We start from the raw sequence: 17,191 nt of genomic DNA on the forward strand, positions 1-17,191 counted from the left end.
GGTCGAGGCTGCAGCAAGCTATGATTGTGCTACTGCACTCCATCCTGGGTGACAGAATGAGACCCTGTCTCAAAACAAAAAGGGGTGGAGCACTAATCCTAACATGAGGGTCCTACCCTTATGAGCTCATTTAAACCTACTTACCTCCCAAAAGCCCCATCTCCAAATACTGTCACGTTGGGGGTTAGAGCTTCAATGTGTGAATTCGGGGGTATACAATTTGGTTCCTAATAAGCTTTAGACAAGTTCATCACAAACATCACAAATTCCATATTAGAGCTAGGGGGGGATAGCTGCTTTTGCTACAAACAGTTTAGCTTGGAGTTTATAGTTAACTATCAAAGCTTACCTAATAATGCTCAGCATAAATGCTAAGATCTTCTGAAAGTAGAACACAAACCTGGCTTGTGTTTTTTTAAAGATCAGTGAATTTTTTTATTGACAGAAATTAGGATGGTTACCAAGAGACCTGGAAAAAATCCAGGCTTTCAAACTTCCCTTGGAATTTGCAAGTGGGTAATTCATTATTCTGCTTCTGTCCTGATAAGTCATGGTTTCTGTGGCTGCCCAGCTGTTGGTGGCTGAACTCTCCCACAAAGGTGACCCCACTGTAAAAGTGAAGTCATCGTGACTGAGCATGGCTGAGAACTCCCCTTGGGAGGTGCAGGGGCATTGGTTCTTGTAATAAGAACTCTCTGACTGGAGATGAAAGTGCTTTGGGAACATGGGGCCAAACCTTTTCAACTAAGAGCAGGAAAATGGTACTTCGTGAAGGGTATTTGACTTGCCAACTTCCTGAGATATAACTTAAGAATGATCTATAACTGGCTGGGTGCGGTGGCTCATGCCTGTAATCCCAGCACATTAGGAGGCTGAGGTGGGCGGATCACCTGAGGTTGGGAGTTTGAGACCAGCCTGACCAAAATGGAGAAACCCCTAAAAATACAAAAATTAGCTGGGTGTGGTGGCGCATGCCTGTAATCCCAGCTTCTCGGGAGGCTGAGGCAGGAAAATTGCTTGAACCCAGGAGGTGGAGTTTGCAGTGAGCCGAGATCGTGCCATTGTTCTCCAGCCTGGGCAACAAGAGCAAAACTCCACCTCAAAAAAAAAAAAAAAAAAAAAAATCTATAACTCATCATAGTGAAATATTTTTCTTCTTAAAATTTATTTTCCAGTTTTTATTTTAGAATCAAGGGGTACATGTGAAGGTTTGTTACAAAGGTATATTGCATGATGCTGAGGTTTAGAATAGAAATGAATCTGTCACCCACTGGGTAGTGAGCACAGTACCCAATAGCTAGCTTTTCAGCCCTTACCTACCGCCCTTGCTTCCCCCTCTAGTAGTCCCCAGTATCCATTGTTCCCATCTCTGTGTCCCCTCATACCCAGTGTTTAGCTCCTACTACAAGTGAGAACATGCAGTATTTGGCTTTCTGTTTCTGCATTAGTTTGCTTAGGATAATGGCCTTCAGATGCATCCATGTTGCTGCAAAAGACATGATTTTGTGCTTTTTAATGGCTGCATAGTATTCCATGGTGTATATGTAGCACATTTTCTTTATCCAATCTACATAGTGAAATCTTGTCTTGATATTCTCCTGGAAGCTGGAAGCAGATATTGAAAATGAGCATGCTTAGTTTGAGGAGTAGCAACAAATTAACTGGACTATAGCTCATTATACATATACTTATTATACTTTATTTATAGTATTACTGCTTGAGGGCTAAGATTATGGGCTTGGGAATTCAGGAAGTTCTGAATTCAAATCCTGACTCCAACATTAGTAGCTATGTGACCTTGGGCTAATTTCTAAATTTCCCCATTAAAAAAAAGAAAATCTCTAAAATGAAGATAATACTACTACCTACCTTCTCTAAGTGGTTATAAGGAATAAATAAGATAATGTATATAAGTAGCTTGGCATAGCATCTGGTATAGAGTAAGAGCCAAATAAATGGTGAGTACTATTATTTGCCCAGCATAATTGAACTTCAACCATTATAATTAACTACACTTGTGAAATCCGAGTGAAAGATTGCTTTAGTTATCGCAACAACCGGAAACACCTTCTCCAAGGGAGGGAGGTGGTTTTTAGAACTTTTCTCAGTGTTAGTTTGCATATCTTTGGGGTATTTTAAAAGGTGCTAAGCAGTATTTGTTAGCACTTTACAGTATCCTTCTGGTTCATAGGATTTTTGTAGCTTATTTGCCACTTACATAAGAAGCTGTGTCTTCTTTAAGTCCCATTTTGCAGGAAATAGTGGGGCTATTTACCACGTACTTTTCAGAAATAAGTTAAGCAGTAAGAAATTCAGGCAAGGTTCTGGAGATACATATACAGCACAACAACATAAATAAGGGGTCTCCATGTAATATACAATACCACTAAAAATAATAGTTTACTTCCCCAGTGGCATAGAAGGTGCCTGAATGGGCTTCTCTGATTATTACAATCATAGTGACAAGACCAGCTTGAGCTGTCAGGAGCCCTGGGGTGTACCCAGTGAGATGGCCCAGCCTAGATTGGCCTCTATTTCCCATTTATTGTGAGGAATGCAGCGTTTGCCTTGGTGAGTGTGAAATTCATCTGTCGATTTCGAGGGGAAAGCTGGAGGCCGAAGATTAAGTGAGAAGACAAAAATCTTTCGGCAAAACATTGTGAAGTGGTAATACAGAAATAATGCTCTCGAGTCTCATTTCCCACCAGTGAGGTGCTTGAGAATAGTGGGTCTGATTAAGACAGAGAAAAAATGTGCCAGAGAATAAAAAGTGGAAGTCTTGCTTTGTGGTCTCTTTGCTCGCTGCAAAAATTTTCTGAGTACTAAGAGCAACAAAGGGTTGGTGGAACATTCTGTATTTATGAATCGTGTAAATCAAATCTTATTAATTGAATTCTAAAACAAGGGGGTGATTAGAAAATTATGGAGGAAAATGCTTCATCAGTGTGAAGCCTTGCCAGCTGCTGCATTGGTGTCGTAACACATGCCTTGGTAGAATTACGGCATTCTGGTGCCAGGAGTGTCCCAGTTAATCAGATCTGTTAGGATATTGGACAACCGTGCAAGCTTGGTGGGCCTGTGACTATGTGTTCAGATTCCCTTGTCCTAATGGTTATCACACAGTATTTCTCAGTCTTTAATACTATAACAACCCCTTCTAAAGGTGAATAAAAATTCTCTATTGATGCTTAACGTTTGCGGAAATTATTTTGAGTATAATTTTTTTTTTTTTTTTTTTTTTTGAGACAGAGTCTCAATCTGCCACCCAGGCTGGAATGCAATGGTGCAGTCTCGGCTCACTGCAACCTCCGCCTCCTGGGTTCAAGCGATTCTCTTGCCTCAGTCTCCCTAGTAGCTGGGATTACAGGCACCTGCTGCCACGCCCAGCTAATTTTTGTATTTTTAGTAGAGACGGGGTTTCACCATGTTGCCAGGCTGGCCTCAAACTCGTGATCTGAGGTGACCCGCCCACCTCAGACTCCCAATATTTTGAATTTAACATTATCTTAAAATGCTATTTTAAGATAATGAGAAATATTATCTTAAATTTATTTAAGAAATTTATTTAAGAAATAAAACCAGGTACAAAATCCTAGTATTTACAGTTCTTATAAACCAAAGGCTTTTTTGTTTCAGATTAAATTTAAACAGAATTATGGAGCCAGTGATATTTAAATTGACAATACTAATTTAAGGAGATGGATGATGTTATTTTGCTGAACGAAATAACTGATTACAACATAAACATGGTACTACTGATTGCCACAGGGCAAGTTCTTTTGATTTTGGTGCATTTATAAAACGACTTCTCTCAACTTTTTAAAATTTGAACTATGAGATTACCTTAATTAATATGGTAGCAATGCATCATTCACATACGGTGGCCAACTCTGCTCTTTTCTCATTTGCCAGGGACAACTGGGGAATGCTATGCTATGCCAATTTGATCACAAACACAATGCAAATGTGAGTTAACTCATGAGGCAGTGCTCAGTTATGAAGTAGTCATCTTGTTTTTGTTTTGTTTTTTGAGATGGAGTCTCGCTCTGTCACCCAGGCTGGAGTGCAGTGGCACGATCTCAGCTCACTGCAAGCTCTGCCTCCTGGGTTCATGTGATTCTCCTGCCTCAGCCTCTGGAGTAGCTGGGATCACAGGCGCCCATGACCATGCCCAGCTAATTTTTGCATTTTTAGTAGAGACGGGGTTTCACCACGTTGGCCAGGCTCGTCTTGAACTCCTGACCTCAAATGATCCAACCACCTCGGCCTCCCAAAGTGCTGGGATTATAGGCGTGAGCCACTGTGCACGGCCTGTCATCTTGTTCTTAATGAAATGTTCTATGGTAGCCCTTCACCAACATGGCTGTTGAGCACTTAAAGGGGACGACTGCAAACAGGAACAGAATTTTTAGTTAATTTCCATTTAAGTAGCCACTTTGTGACTAATGGCTACTGTGCTGGATAGTGCAGAATCCTAGTTCATACATTTATTATGTTTTTTTTTAGATGCTCATTGAAATAAAATCACCAGCTGTGTGAGTAGGGCAATGTATTTAACCTTTCTAACCCTCCGAGCTTTTATCTGTAAATTGGGGATGACGAGATATAACACATTTAATCACTTAGCACAGTGCCTGGACAGGAACAGCACACAACCTCCAGTGTTGCAAATGGGTGATGGGCCTGGGGGAGGGTCTGTCCTCATCAAAGTTTCCATTACTGCTTCCTCAAGCCACTCCTGGGCATGCTTATTTTTTGAAATACATGATTGACGTTTTCTCCAGCTTATCTGAAGTGCTATTAAAGGCCTCTTTAGATAGTGTTGCAATTTTGATTAATCTATAACAGGTAAACTAAATAAAAAGAGTGTGTTTACCATGCAAATGTAGCTTCCATTAGTCACTTGCCACGTAGCCTTCTGCCTTCCTATTAGATTACCCCCTACCCACCACCTCCAGTGAGCTGCTTCTGATCTCAGATAACTGTCATAGATGCATTGAACAGCCAGGGCATTTAGGACCTCATCTTGATTTGTCTGGAAAGCAGGAAGCCTAAATCCCCTTCAGGCTGCGGGGGAACAGTATGAAACAGGCTGTTACACTGTCCCCTCTGCTTCTGCTCCTGTGGGGTTGCTCTTCCACTCCCCAGGCCCAATTTACAACCCCACTTTCTGACTGGCAAACACCCTGCATTATTTTTCAGAATCTGCTCAAGCTTCCTCTCATCTACAGAATCTTTCCTGACCCTCCAAGATAAAATGGATCTCTTCTATGCTTGCCTTCACCCTGTATCTTACATAGGCTTCCATCACAGCTGCCGTAATTTTTCGTATTTATTCTTACCTTATGTTATGGATAGCGTTGTGTCCCCCAGAAAGACATGCTGAAGTCTTAACTCCAAAAACCTCAGAATGGGACCTTATTTGGAAATAGAGTCTTTGCAGATATAATTATGTAGTTAATGACACCAGTAATACTGCAGTAGGGTTAATGATACCTGTAATACTGGAGCAGGGTTGGCCCTTAATCCGATATGACTGGTGTCCTTATAAGAAGAGAAGAGTCACACACATGGATGCACAAGGGGAGAATGCCATGTGACAGTGGAGGCAGAAATGGAAGAGCTGCAACTGTAAGCTAGGGAATGCCAAGAATTGCAGAGAAAGCACCAGAAGCTAGGAAGATGCGAGAAAGGATTCTCACTTCCAGGTTTCAGAGGGAGCATGGCCCTGGGGACACCTTGATGTCAGAATTCTTGCCTCTAGAACCTTGAGACAATGAATTTCTGTTTTTTTAAGCCACCCAGTTTGTGGTACGTTGTTAAGGCAGTCCTAGGAAACCAATACACCTAACTAGACCATAAGTTCCTTAGAAACAAAGACCTTGTTTGATTTATTTATGTGGTCTTGGCAGTTGTTGCAGTGTCTGAACCAGTAAGAGGGATCAGCAAACCTGGCTGAATGGATAAATGAATGAACACAGAACCTGTTCTTTTGCCTTAACCTGGTCTTAAATTGGAACTGCCAAAAAATTGCTTTAAATCTTTTTTCTTTCCTTTTTTTGAGATGGAGTCTTGCTCTGTCGCCTAGGCTGCAGTGCAGTGGCTCATTGCAACCTCTGCCTCCCAGATTCAAGTGATTCTCCTGCCTTAGCCTCCCGAGTAGCTGGGATTACAGGCACCTGCCATCATACCCAGCTAATTTTTGTATTTTTAGTAGAGACGGGGTTTCACTGTATTGGCCAGGTTGATCTCGAACTCCTGACCTCAGGTGATCTGCCTGCCTCAGCCTCCAAAATGCTGGGATTACAGGCGTGGCCGCTCCTGGCCAAATTACTTTAAATCTATTCAGTGTTACTGTATATGGCCACACAGGCTAGGCACTGCATGATTCTAGAGTTGTGCAATGAGGTGACCTTCAATTATTTGTCACTGTATAACTTGATCTACATAAAGAAAATCAACAGTACAGTGAACCACCATGCCATCTGTTAGAAAAACCACCACCGTTGGAAGATTCAGCTCTTACTCACCCAGCCAAATAGCAGAAGCCATAAGTAGTTATCCTCTAGGGCAGGCTTTGGTAAACTACGGACCTCTGGCCAAGCCCAGCCTACAGCCTGTTTTTGTAAATAAAGTTTTACTAAAATACAACCATGCTCAGTAATTTACATACTGTCTATGGCTGCTTTAGTGCCGCAGTGAGACAGCTGAATGGTTGTGATGAACAGTGGATGTGCTGGAGCCTATAAAGCCTAAACTATTTACCATCAAGCCCCTTACAGATAAAGTTTGCTGAGCCCTGCTCTAGATGATTTAAATTAGTAGATATTGCCAGAATGTTTCACATTAAGTGATAAAGATCCCACTTTGAAACTGAAACCACTCATTTTATCACACATTAGAAGATTCTACACTACTAGCGTTAATGTAGACATGCCAAAAAGAAAATTATGTGTAGAAAATAATGTATTTCTTCCTCAAAATGGGAGGCAGGGGTTAGAAATAAAAGAGTGTGAGAGCTTATTTATGTGTATATGTGAATAGGAAGGTGTAGGTGGAGTAAATTCCAAGCAAAAACATAACATATGCAACTTACACAATTAGGTGCTCTGTATAGGAAATGTTTTGAACTGTGTCCAGCTACCCAAATTGGAAAGAAGCGAGAGCTGGAGAAATGGATAGAGACCTATTATGAAGTCCAGGAGGAGAAATGTTTATGAGAAAAGTGCTGCCTGCAGTTTTTTTCCTTCTGGAAGGTATTGTGGAAAGTCTTAGACCTTCCTGAGCAGTACCTTGCATCAAGTACATGCTGCCATGTGATCCCATCACCCAGGCCTCAACTGATTGGGCCAAAGCTGGATGCTTGATCCAAAGGTCAAAGGCCTGTGGAAAACCTGGTACAAGGGCTCTGCCCAGTAGGAGTGGATACTGGCCACACCAACCACATGTTTTCTCCTGGGGAGTTTGAACTAGAAGCCTATGGAGACATCAGCAAATCTATGTATATTATATATCAAGAATGTTTCACATTAAGTGATAATAATATATTGATATATAATATAGATCAAGATTAGCAAATATTATATATCAAGATTAGCAAAAGCAGAAACAGAGTAGTTGTCACTACAATGACAGGGCAATTGTTACCTAAGAGGATAAGTAGAAAACAAGGTCATAAAAGCGACATTGTGTCCTGCATGATGCTGCCGTTTCCAGAGGTCTGACCTTGCCGTGGGGGCTGAATCATTAATCACGACCCAGTTTGTTCCTTTCTTTGAGACAGGGTCTCAGTCTATTGCCAAGCCTGGAGTGCGGTGGCATGATCATGGCTTACTGCAGCCTCAACCCCCAGGGCTCAAGTGATCCTCCTGCCTCAGCCTCCCAAGTAACTGGGACCACAGTCACGTGCCACTACACCCAGCTAATTTTAAATTTTTTGTAGAGACAAGGTCTCACTATGTTACCCAGGCTGGTCTCAAACTCCTGGGCTCAAGTGATCCTCTCACCTCAGCCTTCCAAAGTGCTGAGATTATAGGCAAGAGCCACCATGCCTGGTCTATTCTATTTTTGCTGCTGTTCAGGGATGGGTTTAGTTCATAGTCAGCTAAGTTTTCCTCTTTTATCACTTCAGCCATGCTCTTCCCATCCTCTGTTCCTGTAACTCTCTGTCTTTTATCTGCAGGTGCCTTACAAACTCTAACTTCAACCAACCCCGCCATGTATTTCTCTTCTTCTACATGTGGGTGGTTTAGGGCTGCAGGAAAACATATTTCCCACCCACTGTGTGGGTGGCATTGTGAGTGCATGGCTTCTAACCTCAGCGGGACCTGCTTGTCTATTTGGAAGTTCCTTTATGTGTCTGTATTTGGCTCCCTCTACTATTCCTCACAGCTGGTATTGTAAAGTTTCAGCACTCTCCAGGCTTCCGTCTTGGCCCACTGCAACCTCCGCCTCCCAGGTTCAAGTGATTCTCGTGCCTCAGCCTCCTGAGTGACTGGGATTACAGGCATGCACCACCATGCCCAGTTAATTTGTTGTATTTTTAGTAGAGATGGTGTTTTGCTACGTTGGCCAGGTGGTCTTGAACTCCTGGCCTCAAGTGATCTGCCCGCCCCTCCCTCCCAAAGTGCTGGGATTACAGGTGTGAGCCATCACCCCTGACCAGGCTTCCATTTTCATGGCTTACCTCGAATCCGATCTCAGAGAACTCAGAGTCCTCAATTTCCGGACTCCCTCCAGCAACTTATAGAAACCTGTACCCTTTCTTTCCTGGTTTCTTGTTTCTAAGGAAAAGGTACTGCTTCTTCTGTTCAAAGCTAATCCTTCCAGCTGCGCTCCAGATTCCAAGATCTATTCTTGATTCCAACCTTGTTCCCATGCAGTTATTCCCTCTCATTCTTACATCTGCCATTTCTTCCTGGTCCATGCTTTCTTTCCTCCAGGTTATGTACAAGTTCATCCTCCTCTTTAAAATGCCCTTTTTTGACCCTTCATAACCTACTAGCTAGCATCTTACTGAACTCATTCATTTTAAAGCTGCTCATCTTAAAAGGTATAGAAAATTCTGGAAATTTAATATGGAGAACTGAAGTGATTTAAGAGAACCCCATCTCCCAGTTCAAGTACATAGAAATGCTGCTTAAAATATAACAAGCTTTTAAATTTTAAATAAATAATGGAGTTCAAATTGAGTAACAGGTGTCTCCAGGTCCTAGAAATGAAAGAAGTTTTAAAAACCAGAATGAGAGAGAACAAAAAGCAAATGGCTGTTGGGATGTTGGAGTCTGAAATAGGTCTTACTGGTTGGAAGTTGGGGTTCCAACAGCAGCATGAGGAGCAGCATGTAGGTTTCAGAACCCATGTTGAGGGAGAGTGAGCCTCAGCGACCAACATCCAGCTCCAATCTCAAAGATCTGCAGCATGTACAAAATGGGCGCTACAAAAATTCCTCTAACCAGCCTCTGAAAGCGTTAGCCAAGCTGGATATCAACTTGAGGCAACATATGGGAAAAGATTTATCAATGAGAAAGCAAAACTCAAGGCCACCCTACCCATCAATGGAGTGTTGGACCTGAACTCACACCTCCCATGTGGTTCTGTGATCCTAGCTGAGGCATTAACATGAACACTTATCCAGAACAAGTGATACCCAAGGGCCTTCTGCAGAGGCAAATGCAAAACTGCCCTGTAGGGACATTCCTATAACCCAGGGCATATGGGACCATCCTCATTGAAGATAAGCTTAGAATAAAAATTTATAAACTAGGCAAGAAAAAAAAATCATTTCAAGAGTTAGCATGAACAATTCAGAAGAGGATTTGCACTCTTTTTTTTTTTTGAGACAGAGTCTCACTCTGTTGCCCAGGCTGGACTGCAGTGGCATGATCTTGGCTCACTGCAACCTCTGCCTTCCAGATTCAAGTGATTCTCCTGCCTCAGCCTCCCAAGTAGCTGGGATTACAGGTGCCTGCCACCACACTCAGCTAATTTTTGTATTTTTAGTAGAAACGGTGGTTTCACCCTGTTGACCAGGCTGGCCTCGAGATTCACACTCAGAACTAGAAATAATAGCCCAATCTGAAAGAAACTTTCAAATGTTTAAAAATATAATAGAAATATAAAGGAAAAATAGTGTCTATTAGGCAACAAAGGGACAGTATTAAAGAAGAGCAGGTGAATCTGAAAAAAAAAAGTCTAGAAATGAAAACTAGTTTTTGAAAATTAAAACTCAGTGGTTTGCTCAATAGTAGTCTGGACATAGCTGAAAGGAAAAGCCATCAATTATCTAAGAAATGCAGCTCAGAAAAAGATAAAGGAATAATGTGAAGGAGGAGTTGGGGGTCATGGAGGACAGAATGAAAGGGTTCAAGGTGCATCTCATTGAGTTCCAGAAGGAGAGTGTGATATCCTTATTGCTGACTTTCAAATATTTTCTGCTATCCCTCTGGACACATGGGATATTTGTGTACTTGCTCACCACCTGGAACTTAGGTGTGGTCATGCGACTTACTTTAGCCAATGCAATGTGAGCGGAAGTGATACATGTCTCTTCTGGGCAGGTGATTGAAGACTCATTGCACACAGGAAGCTGAGGCAGGAGGATTGCCTGAGTCCAGGAGTTCGAGGCTGCAATGAGCTATGATCTTGCACCACTGCACTCCAGCCTGGGTGACAGACAGCGAGCATGTCTCTAAAAAAATAAAAAATAGAAAGACTCAATGCAGAATTCGTTACACTCTTATTTTATTTTATTATTAATTAATTAATTAATTTTTTACTTCTGCCAAGGCAACCAGCAGCATTCCAGGTGGTGGTGGTTCTGTCAACTGAATTTCAGACTAAAGGCAACACAGGGCAGAGTCCACCCCTAATGGACATGTAGCAAATGTGAGGAATAAATCTTATTGTTTTAAACTATAAAGATAGTGAGATTGTTTGTTCTGCAGTATAAGATAGTCCATCTTGACTGATATAGGGAAAATGGCAAGCAGAGACGACAGACATCAAAGAGCTAATACACTTTTCAGAATTAAAAAATGATATGAGTCTTTGGATTAAATGAAAATATTGAGTCCTGAGTAAGACAAAAACAAATCCACAATCAGATGCAACATAATGAAACTGCCAAACATAAAAGCATACTTCATCTAGTTAAATCCTCATCATAACTCTATTACATCATATTACCACTCACATATTATATGTGAAGAAGCCAAATAAGTCTGTTTTATGGCTGCAGAGAGAGGAAGGTATAGAAACAGAATTCAAACTTAAATCTGTCTCCCAAAGCCCATCCTTTCCCAAATCTCATTTGAAATTTCATTTTCACTTTACAACATTCCTGTAAAATGACTTATTTTCCCACTTTATAGATAAGAAAACTGAGGCTCATCAATGTTAGATGACTTGTCCAAGCACATAAAACCATAAATGGTGGGGCTCAGGTTTGAACTCAAGTCTTGTTGGCTTCGAAGCCCAGACTTTTGTTTTTTTCTATGTCATACTGCCTTCCATAATTTCTCTAGAATTTAGCTTACATATTGTTATCATTAAATTTTCCACGTTTACTCTCCAACCACAGTGGTCTTCCTGCTCCTCCTAGAACACACCAGGTATGCTTTAGTCTGAAGTCTGCCTTTGCTATTCTTCTGCCTAGAATGTTCATTTCCCAGACAGCACAATGACTCTCCATTCAGGTTTCAGTTCAAATTCTTTTTGTTTTGTTTTGTTTTTGACACAGGGTCTCACTCTGTCACTCAGGCTGGAGTGCAGTAGCACAATCATGGCTCACTGCAGTCTTGACCTCCTGGCCTCAAGCAATTCTCCCACCTCAGCCTCCTGAGTAGCTGGGACTATAGGTGCACACCACCATGCCTGGCTAATTTTTTTTTTTTTTTTTTTTTTTTTGGTATTTTTTTATAGAGCCAAGTTTTCACCATGTTGCCTAGACTGGTCTTAAACTCCTGAGCTCAAGTGATCCTCCTGCCTCAGCCTCCCAAAGTGCTGGGATTACCTGGCTGAATTCTATCTTGATAGGCTGGCCTTCCCTGACCACCTTCATCCCTAATGTTCCATCATCTTACCCTGCTTTATTTTCTTCATAGGTAGTATATTTACCCGGCATTATCAATCAACATATTTATGTGCTTATTGTCTGCCTCTCCCTCTCTAGTAAAAGCTGCATGAGAGCGGATTCTTTATTTTGTTATATTTCCTCAGTTGCTCAATAAATATTTGTTGGATGAATGAATGAACAAATTAGCCACAGAGTGTCTGCTCTTAGCACTACTGAACCTCATAAGAATAACAGGAAGTAAAGACCCTGGGACACATGGGAGAGCAGACCTCATCACAAAGCAGGGCTAGACATGAGGCAGCCTAGCAGCAAAGTCAAGGCATTATCTGCACCCCAGCCTTTTCATTCAAAGAACACCTAATGCTCTTTATTTTATTTTTTATTTTTATGTGTTTATTTTTTGAGACGGAGTCTCACCCTGTCGCCCAGGCTGGAGTGCAGTGGCACGATTTCAGCTCACTGCAACCTCTGCCTCCTGGGTTCAAGTGATTCTCCTGCCTCAGCCTCCTGAGTAGCTAGGATTATAGGCACACGCCACCATGCCCAGCTAATTTTTGTATTTTTAGTAGAGACGGGATTTCCCCATGTTGGCCAGGCTGGTCTCGAACTCCTGACCTCAGGTGATCCACCCACCTCAGCCTCCCAAAGTGCTGGGATTACAGGCGTGAGCCACCATGCCTGGCCCTTTTATTTTTTTGAGACTGAGTCTCACTCTATCACCCAGGCTGGAGTGCTGTGGCACAATGTCGGCTCACTGCAACCTCCGCCTCCCAGGTTTAAGTGATTCTCCTGCCTCAGCCTCCTGAGTAGCTGGGATTACAGGTGCCTGTCACCATGCCCTGCTAATTTTTGTATTTTTAGTAGACATGGGGTTTCACCCTGTTGGCCAGGCTGGTCTTGAACTTCTGACTTCAAGTGATTTGCCTGCCTCAGCCTCCCAAAGTGCTGGGATTACAGGGTGTGAGCCACTGTGCCCGGCCTGCCCTTTACTTTAAATGCCCCACACATGGTCATATGAAGAGATTGGTTTACCTTACCCACCTTTGACTTTACAGTCTGATCCTTTTCCCCTAATACCTTAGTATTCACTCACTGGGTCAACAGTACTTCTTCCTATGAGAGGGTGAGTCCACAAAGGGCTGCTCTGTCATTCTCCACCATGTGTACACCTATATTTTCTCCTTTTCTTTCCTTTTCTACTCTTCCATGCAGCAACAACTCTGTGAGGTGGATATTATGACCTCTCCCTGGCTTCATTTCATAGATGAGAAAACCTCAGCTCAGAGAAGCTAAGGGATTTATCCAAGATCACACAGCTGTTAGGAGCCCAAGCTTGGATTTGAACTTAGGATGGATGGTGTTATGGGTTGAATTGTGTTTTCCCCTCAAAAGATATGGTGAAATCCTAACCATCCAATACCCCAGAATGTGATGGAATGTGATCCAGTCATGGAATAGAAATAGGGTAGTTGCTGATGTAATTAGTAAAGGTGAGGTTATACTGGAGCAGAGTCGGTCCCTAATCCAATATGATGGTGTCCTTACAAAAAGAACACTATGGCTGGGTGCGGTGGCTCACACCTGTAATCCCATCACTTTGGGAGGCCGAGGCGGGCAGATCACCTAAGGTCAGGAGTTCAAGACAAGCCTGACCAATATACTGAAACCCCATCTCTACTAAAAATACAAAAGTTAGTCAGGCATGATGGTGGGTGCCTGTAATCCCAGCTACTTAGGAGGCTGAGACAGGAGAATTGCTTGAACCTGGGAGGTGGAAGTTGCAGTGAGCTGAGATCACGTCACTGCACTCCAGCCTGGGCAACAGAGCAAGACTCTGTCTCAAAAAAAAAGGAAAAAAGAAAAGAACACTAAGTGAAGTGACAGGGACGCATGGCGAGTACCACGTGATAATAGAGGATGAGAGGCCCAGAAGCACCAAGGATGGCAGGCAAACCCCCAGAAGCCAGGAAAAGGCAAGGAAGGATTCACCAACAGGTGTCACAGGGGGTATGGCCAAACTTCCAGCCTCCAGAACAGACATAAATTTGTGTCATTCGAAACTACCCAGTTTGTGGTGCCTTGTTACAGCCGCCCTGGGAAACCACTGCAGGTGGTGAAGCCATCTTTCCTCTGTGCCACGCCATCTTCCAACTTTGGGACAGAGTTGACTTATATGGCATGAGCTGAGAAGGAATGCATGCCAAAAGGGTCTGCAGACTTCACTTCATCTGAAATACCAAAAACAGAACCAGGAAGTGCCTAAACCATCTTATTCACATTGATATCAGTGAATATGAAGAAGTTAAGTCCCTAAATTGTCTTGGGACAAGCTGGCTCACCAGGTAGAGGACACCAGAGAAAATGAGCTATTCCCCCAGACGCCTCCTCAACAGGTGTTTGTTACTGCCTTCCTCCCAAGCCCCAATTTAGGCTGATACCTAGGCACCTCCCTAATTATACGCAAGATGCTTTCCTCTTCTGTTCTTTTTTCTTCTCCTCTTGCCCAACTCCAACTTACCGCTATTGTGTTTCTTCAAGTTTTCCGTGGTTTTGCCTTAAATCTGGCAGTGGCATCAAAAAGCGTTCCTTTAATCCCACTGGAAGAAAACCGAATACCAAAATATCTGATCCCTGCTCCGCTACTTCAGTGCACATGGATTCCTTTGAACAATGTTACCACTCTCCCTGGTGATGCTGTCAGGGCAGGGAGTTGGGGATGGAGAAGGCAGAGAGAGACAGGATTGGTGCAGCAAGGAGGAGACTCGAGAGGGTAAAAAGGCACAGGACAGTAGATATGGACATGGGTGTCTGAGGGTCGCCAGCCCTTCCTCCTTGAATAGATGTTCTGAAGCCTCATGACCCTTAGGAAATAAGCATTTTCCGGTATTCTATTGCTTTTTGCTCTGAATCTTTGGTATTCTGATTTTTAGAAGTGGAAAAAATATTTTGATTTAAGCCATATGGTCTTTTCCTCCTTCCACTGGAGCTGTAGGAAACTCACAAGGGCAGGTGTGGAAAGCAGCGGCAGCAGGGTGGGTGGGTACATAGGCTCCATGTGTCTACAGCTTGTGCAATTCTGTAGCTATGGCAACCGTGTGCAATGCCACTCGCGTAGCCTCATAACACGGCCCGAGAGTTACCCCTGGCTCCTCAACTATTCCTCTTCAATGCACTATCTGTGCTGCTGTTTCCTAGCTACCATCGCTATGTTAGATTTTTTTTTTTGAAGTCGTGCTCAAGTATTGTTTCTGTCTGCTATGCTTGTTGTCACTGCACCTTAGTTCATCTGATAGCACAAGTAGATAGCAAACCCAAAACCCATTTCTTACAGATACTGTTGGTTGTTAACAATTGTCTGCATTTTTTTTTTTTTTGAGACAGAGTCTTGCTCTGTTGCCCAGGCTGGAATGCAGTGGCACGATCTTAGCTCACTGCAACCTCTGCCTCCCAGGTTCAAGCAGTTCAAGCGATTCTCCTGCCTCAGCCTCCCGAGTAGCTGGGATTACAGGCGCCCACCATCATGCCGAGCTAATTTTTGTATTTTTTGTAGAGAGGGGTTTTCACCATGTTGGCCAGTCTAGTCTCGAACTCCTGACCTCAAGTGATCCGCCTGCCTTGGCCTCCCAAAGTGCTGGGATTACAGGCGTGAGCCACTGCGCCTGCCCAATTGTCTGTACTTAAACACATTGTGTTAGAAAGATTCTTGAGGCCGTGGTCTGAATGAGATGACCCCTTGAGACTTTTTCTAGTTCTGCCAGTCCATGCTGGGTGGGCTCTGTCAGAGCTAATGATACTATCAATTGACTGCCTGCCTACTGAAAATCTGGGTTTTTTTTGTTTTGTTTTTTTGTTTTTGCCAGTTGTTACAATTTCCTGACAACAACAAGAGCAGTAAAATTAAAGTAAAATTTATAGCAATATATGCAAATATATCATATCCTATGAAGAGTGTACATGAGTAGTGTATGCATATGTACCACATAAAAGCAAGCTGCATTGTGTTAATTCTGAGAATATATGCACAAATGGTTTCTTTTATTTATTGTTAAAAACCATCTCCAAATGCTCAGAAATATTTGTTGTAATTAAATTTAAATGTTTTTTAAAAAATTCATGGGAGTTGGTAATTTACTATGTTCATATTTTAGTTTCCTTATGTTTGGTCATTAAGCGCGGTATCATAAACAGCTAAGATTTAAGGCCCTTCACCTTCCTGGGCTTCAACAGAAGCAGGATGTCAACACCCATAAGTTACAAGCATTCTCCCCAAGGGACTGTAATACAAAATACACTTACAATTGAATTAACTTGGGAGAGGATTCTGGGAAGCTGACAGCATCAGCAGCATAGTTTTTCATTCTTTCTAAATCCTTGCATAAAAAAAAGAGAGAACAATTAGATAGAAAAACCAAAAATCCATGAGCAGCGTTTACTGCAAAACTAGGTGACAAGTGAGCCCCGCAAAATACAAGTGGGCAGAGATAAACCACCAACAGTTACAAGACATGCAGGGTATCAGTGTCTGTGTGGGAAAAAGAATAAAGGAGCTGCATCTGACAGGCCTGAGAACAGGAGGACCCCAAAATAGCCAACAGGCATTCACTGGAGAGACGTCAGGCCCATCTGAGAACAGCAGCTGAAACTGGTAGGGCTTTGGTCCAATACCAATGTCAAGCCCATGGGGACTAAGTCTGAAGGGGCTGTAGATGCCTAGCTCCTCTGAACTCTCAAAATCAACCTGCCAGGTCCCCTTTGCCAGACAGAGACTCACACTAAAGATAAGTTGCTTGGGGTGGAATAAAAATTGAACAGGACATGGACAAAAGATGAGGGAAAGAAAAGCTCCACGCCAAAATAGTGAAATATCATAAAGCAAGCTGCCTTATGTTTTAACACTCCTCCAAATCAAGAGAGGGAGTTCTGTGAAGTAAGAGAAGTTTTTTCAATGCAATTTTACAACAAAAGTTCAGAAAAACGAATTTTACATGAAAAGAAGCAACAGAATACAAAAAATTAGCCAGGCGTGGTGGTGCATGCCTGTAGTCTCAGCTACTTGGGAGGCACAAGAATCACTTGAACCTGGGAGGCAGAGGTTGCAGTGAGCCGAGATTGTTG

At 42.6% G+C, this 17,191-nt stretch overlaps 1 protein-coding gene across 1 annotated transcript in view; it reads right to left on the reverse strand.

Moving 5' to 3' along the window:
• MARCHF10 (membrane associated ring-CH-type finger 10) overlaps window positions 1-17,191 on the reverse strand; it is a 273,051-nt gene that overhangs the window by 225,419 nt on the left and 30,441 nt on the right. Inside the window, exons 3-4 of the mRNA XM_055102255.2 lie at window positions 16,373-16,446; window positions 10,511-10,690 (exon numbers count right to left, since the gene is read on the reverse strand). Coding sequence (XP_054958230.2) covers window position 10,511 — 1 coding nt within the window. The 5' untranslated portion in view covers window positions 10,512-10,690; window positions 16,373-16,446. The remainder of the gene's footprint in view (window positions 1-10,510; window positions 10,691-16,372; window positions 16,447-17,191) is intronic.

The sequence above is a fragment of the Pan paniscus genome, chromosome 19 (genome assembly GCF_029289425.2).
Source record: "Pan paniscus chromosome 19, NHGRI_mPanPan1-v2.0_pri, whole genome shotgun sequence".
NCBI classification, from domain to species: domain Eukaryota; kingdom Metazoa; phylum Chordata; class Mammalia; order Primates; family Hominidae; genus Pan; species Pan paniscus.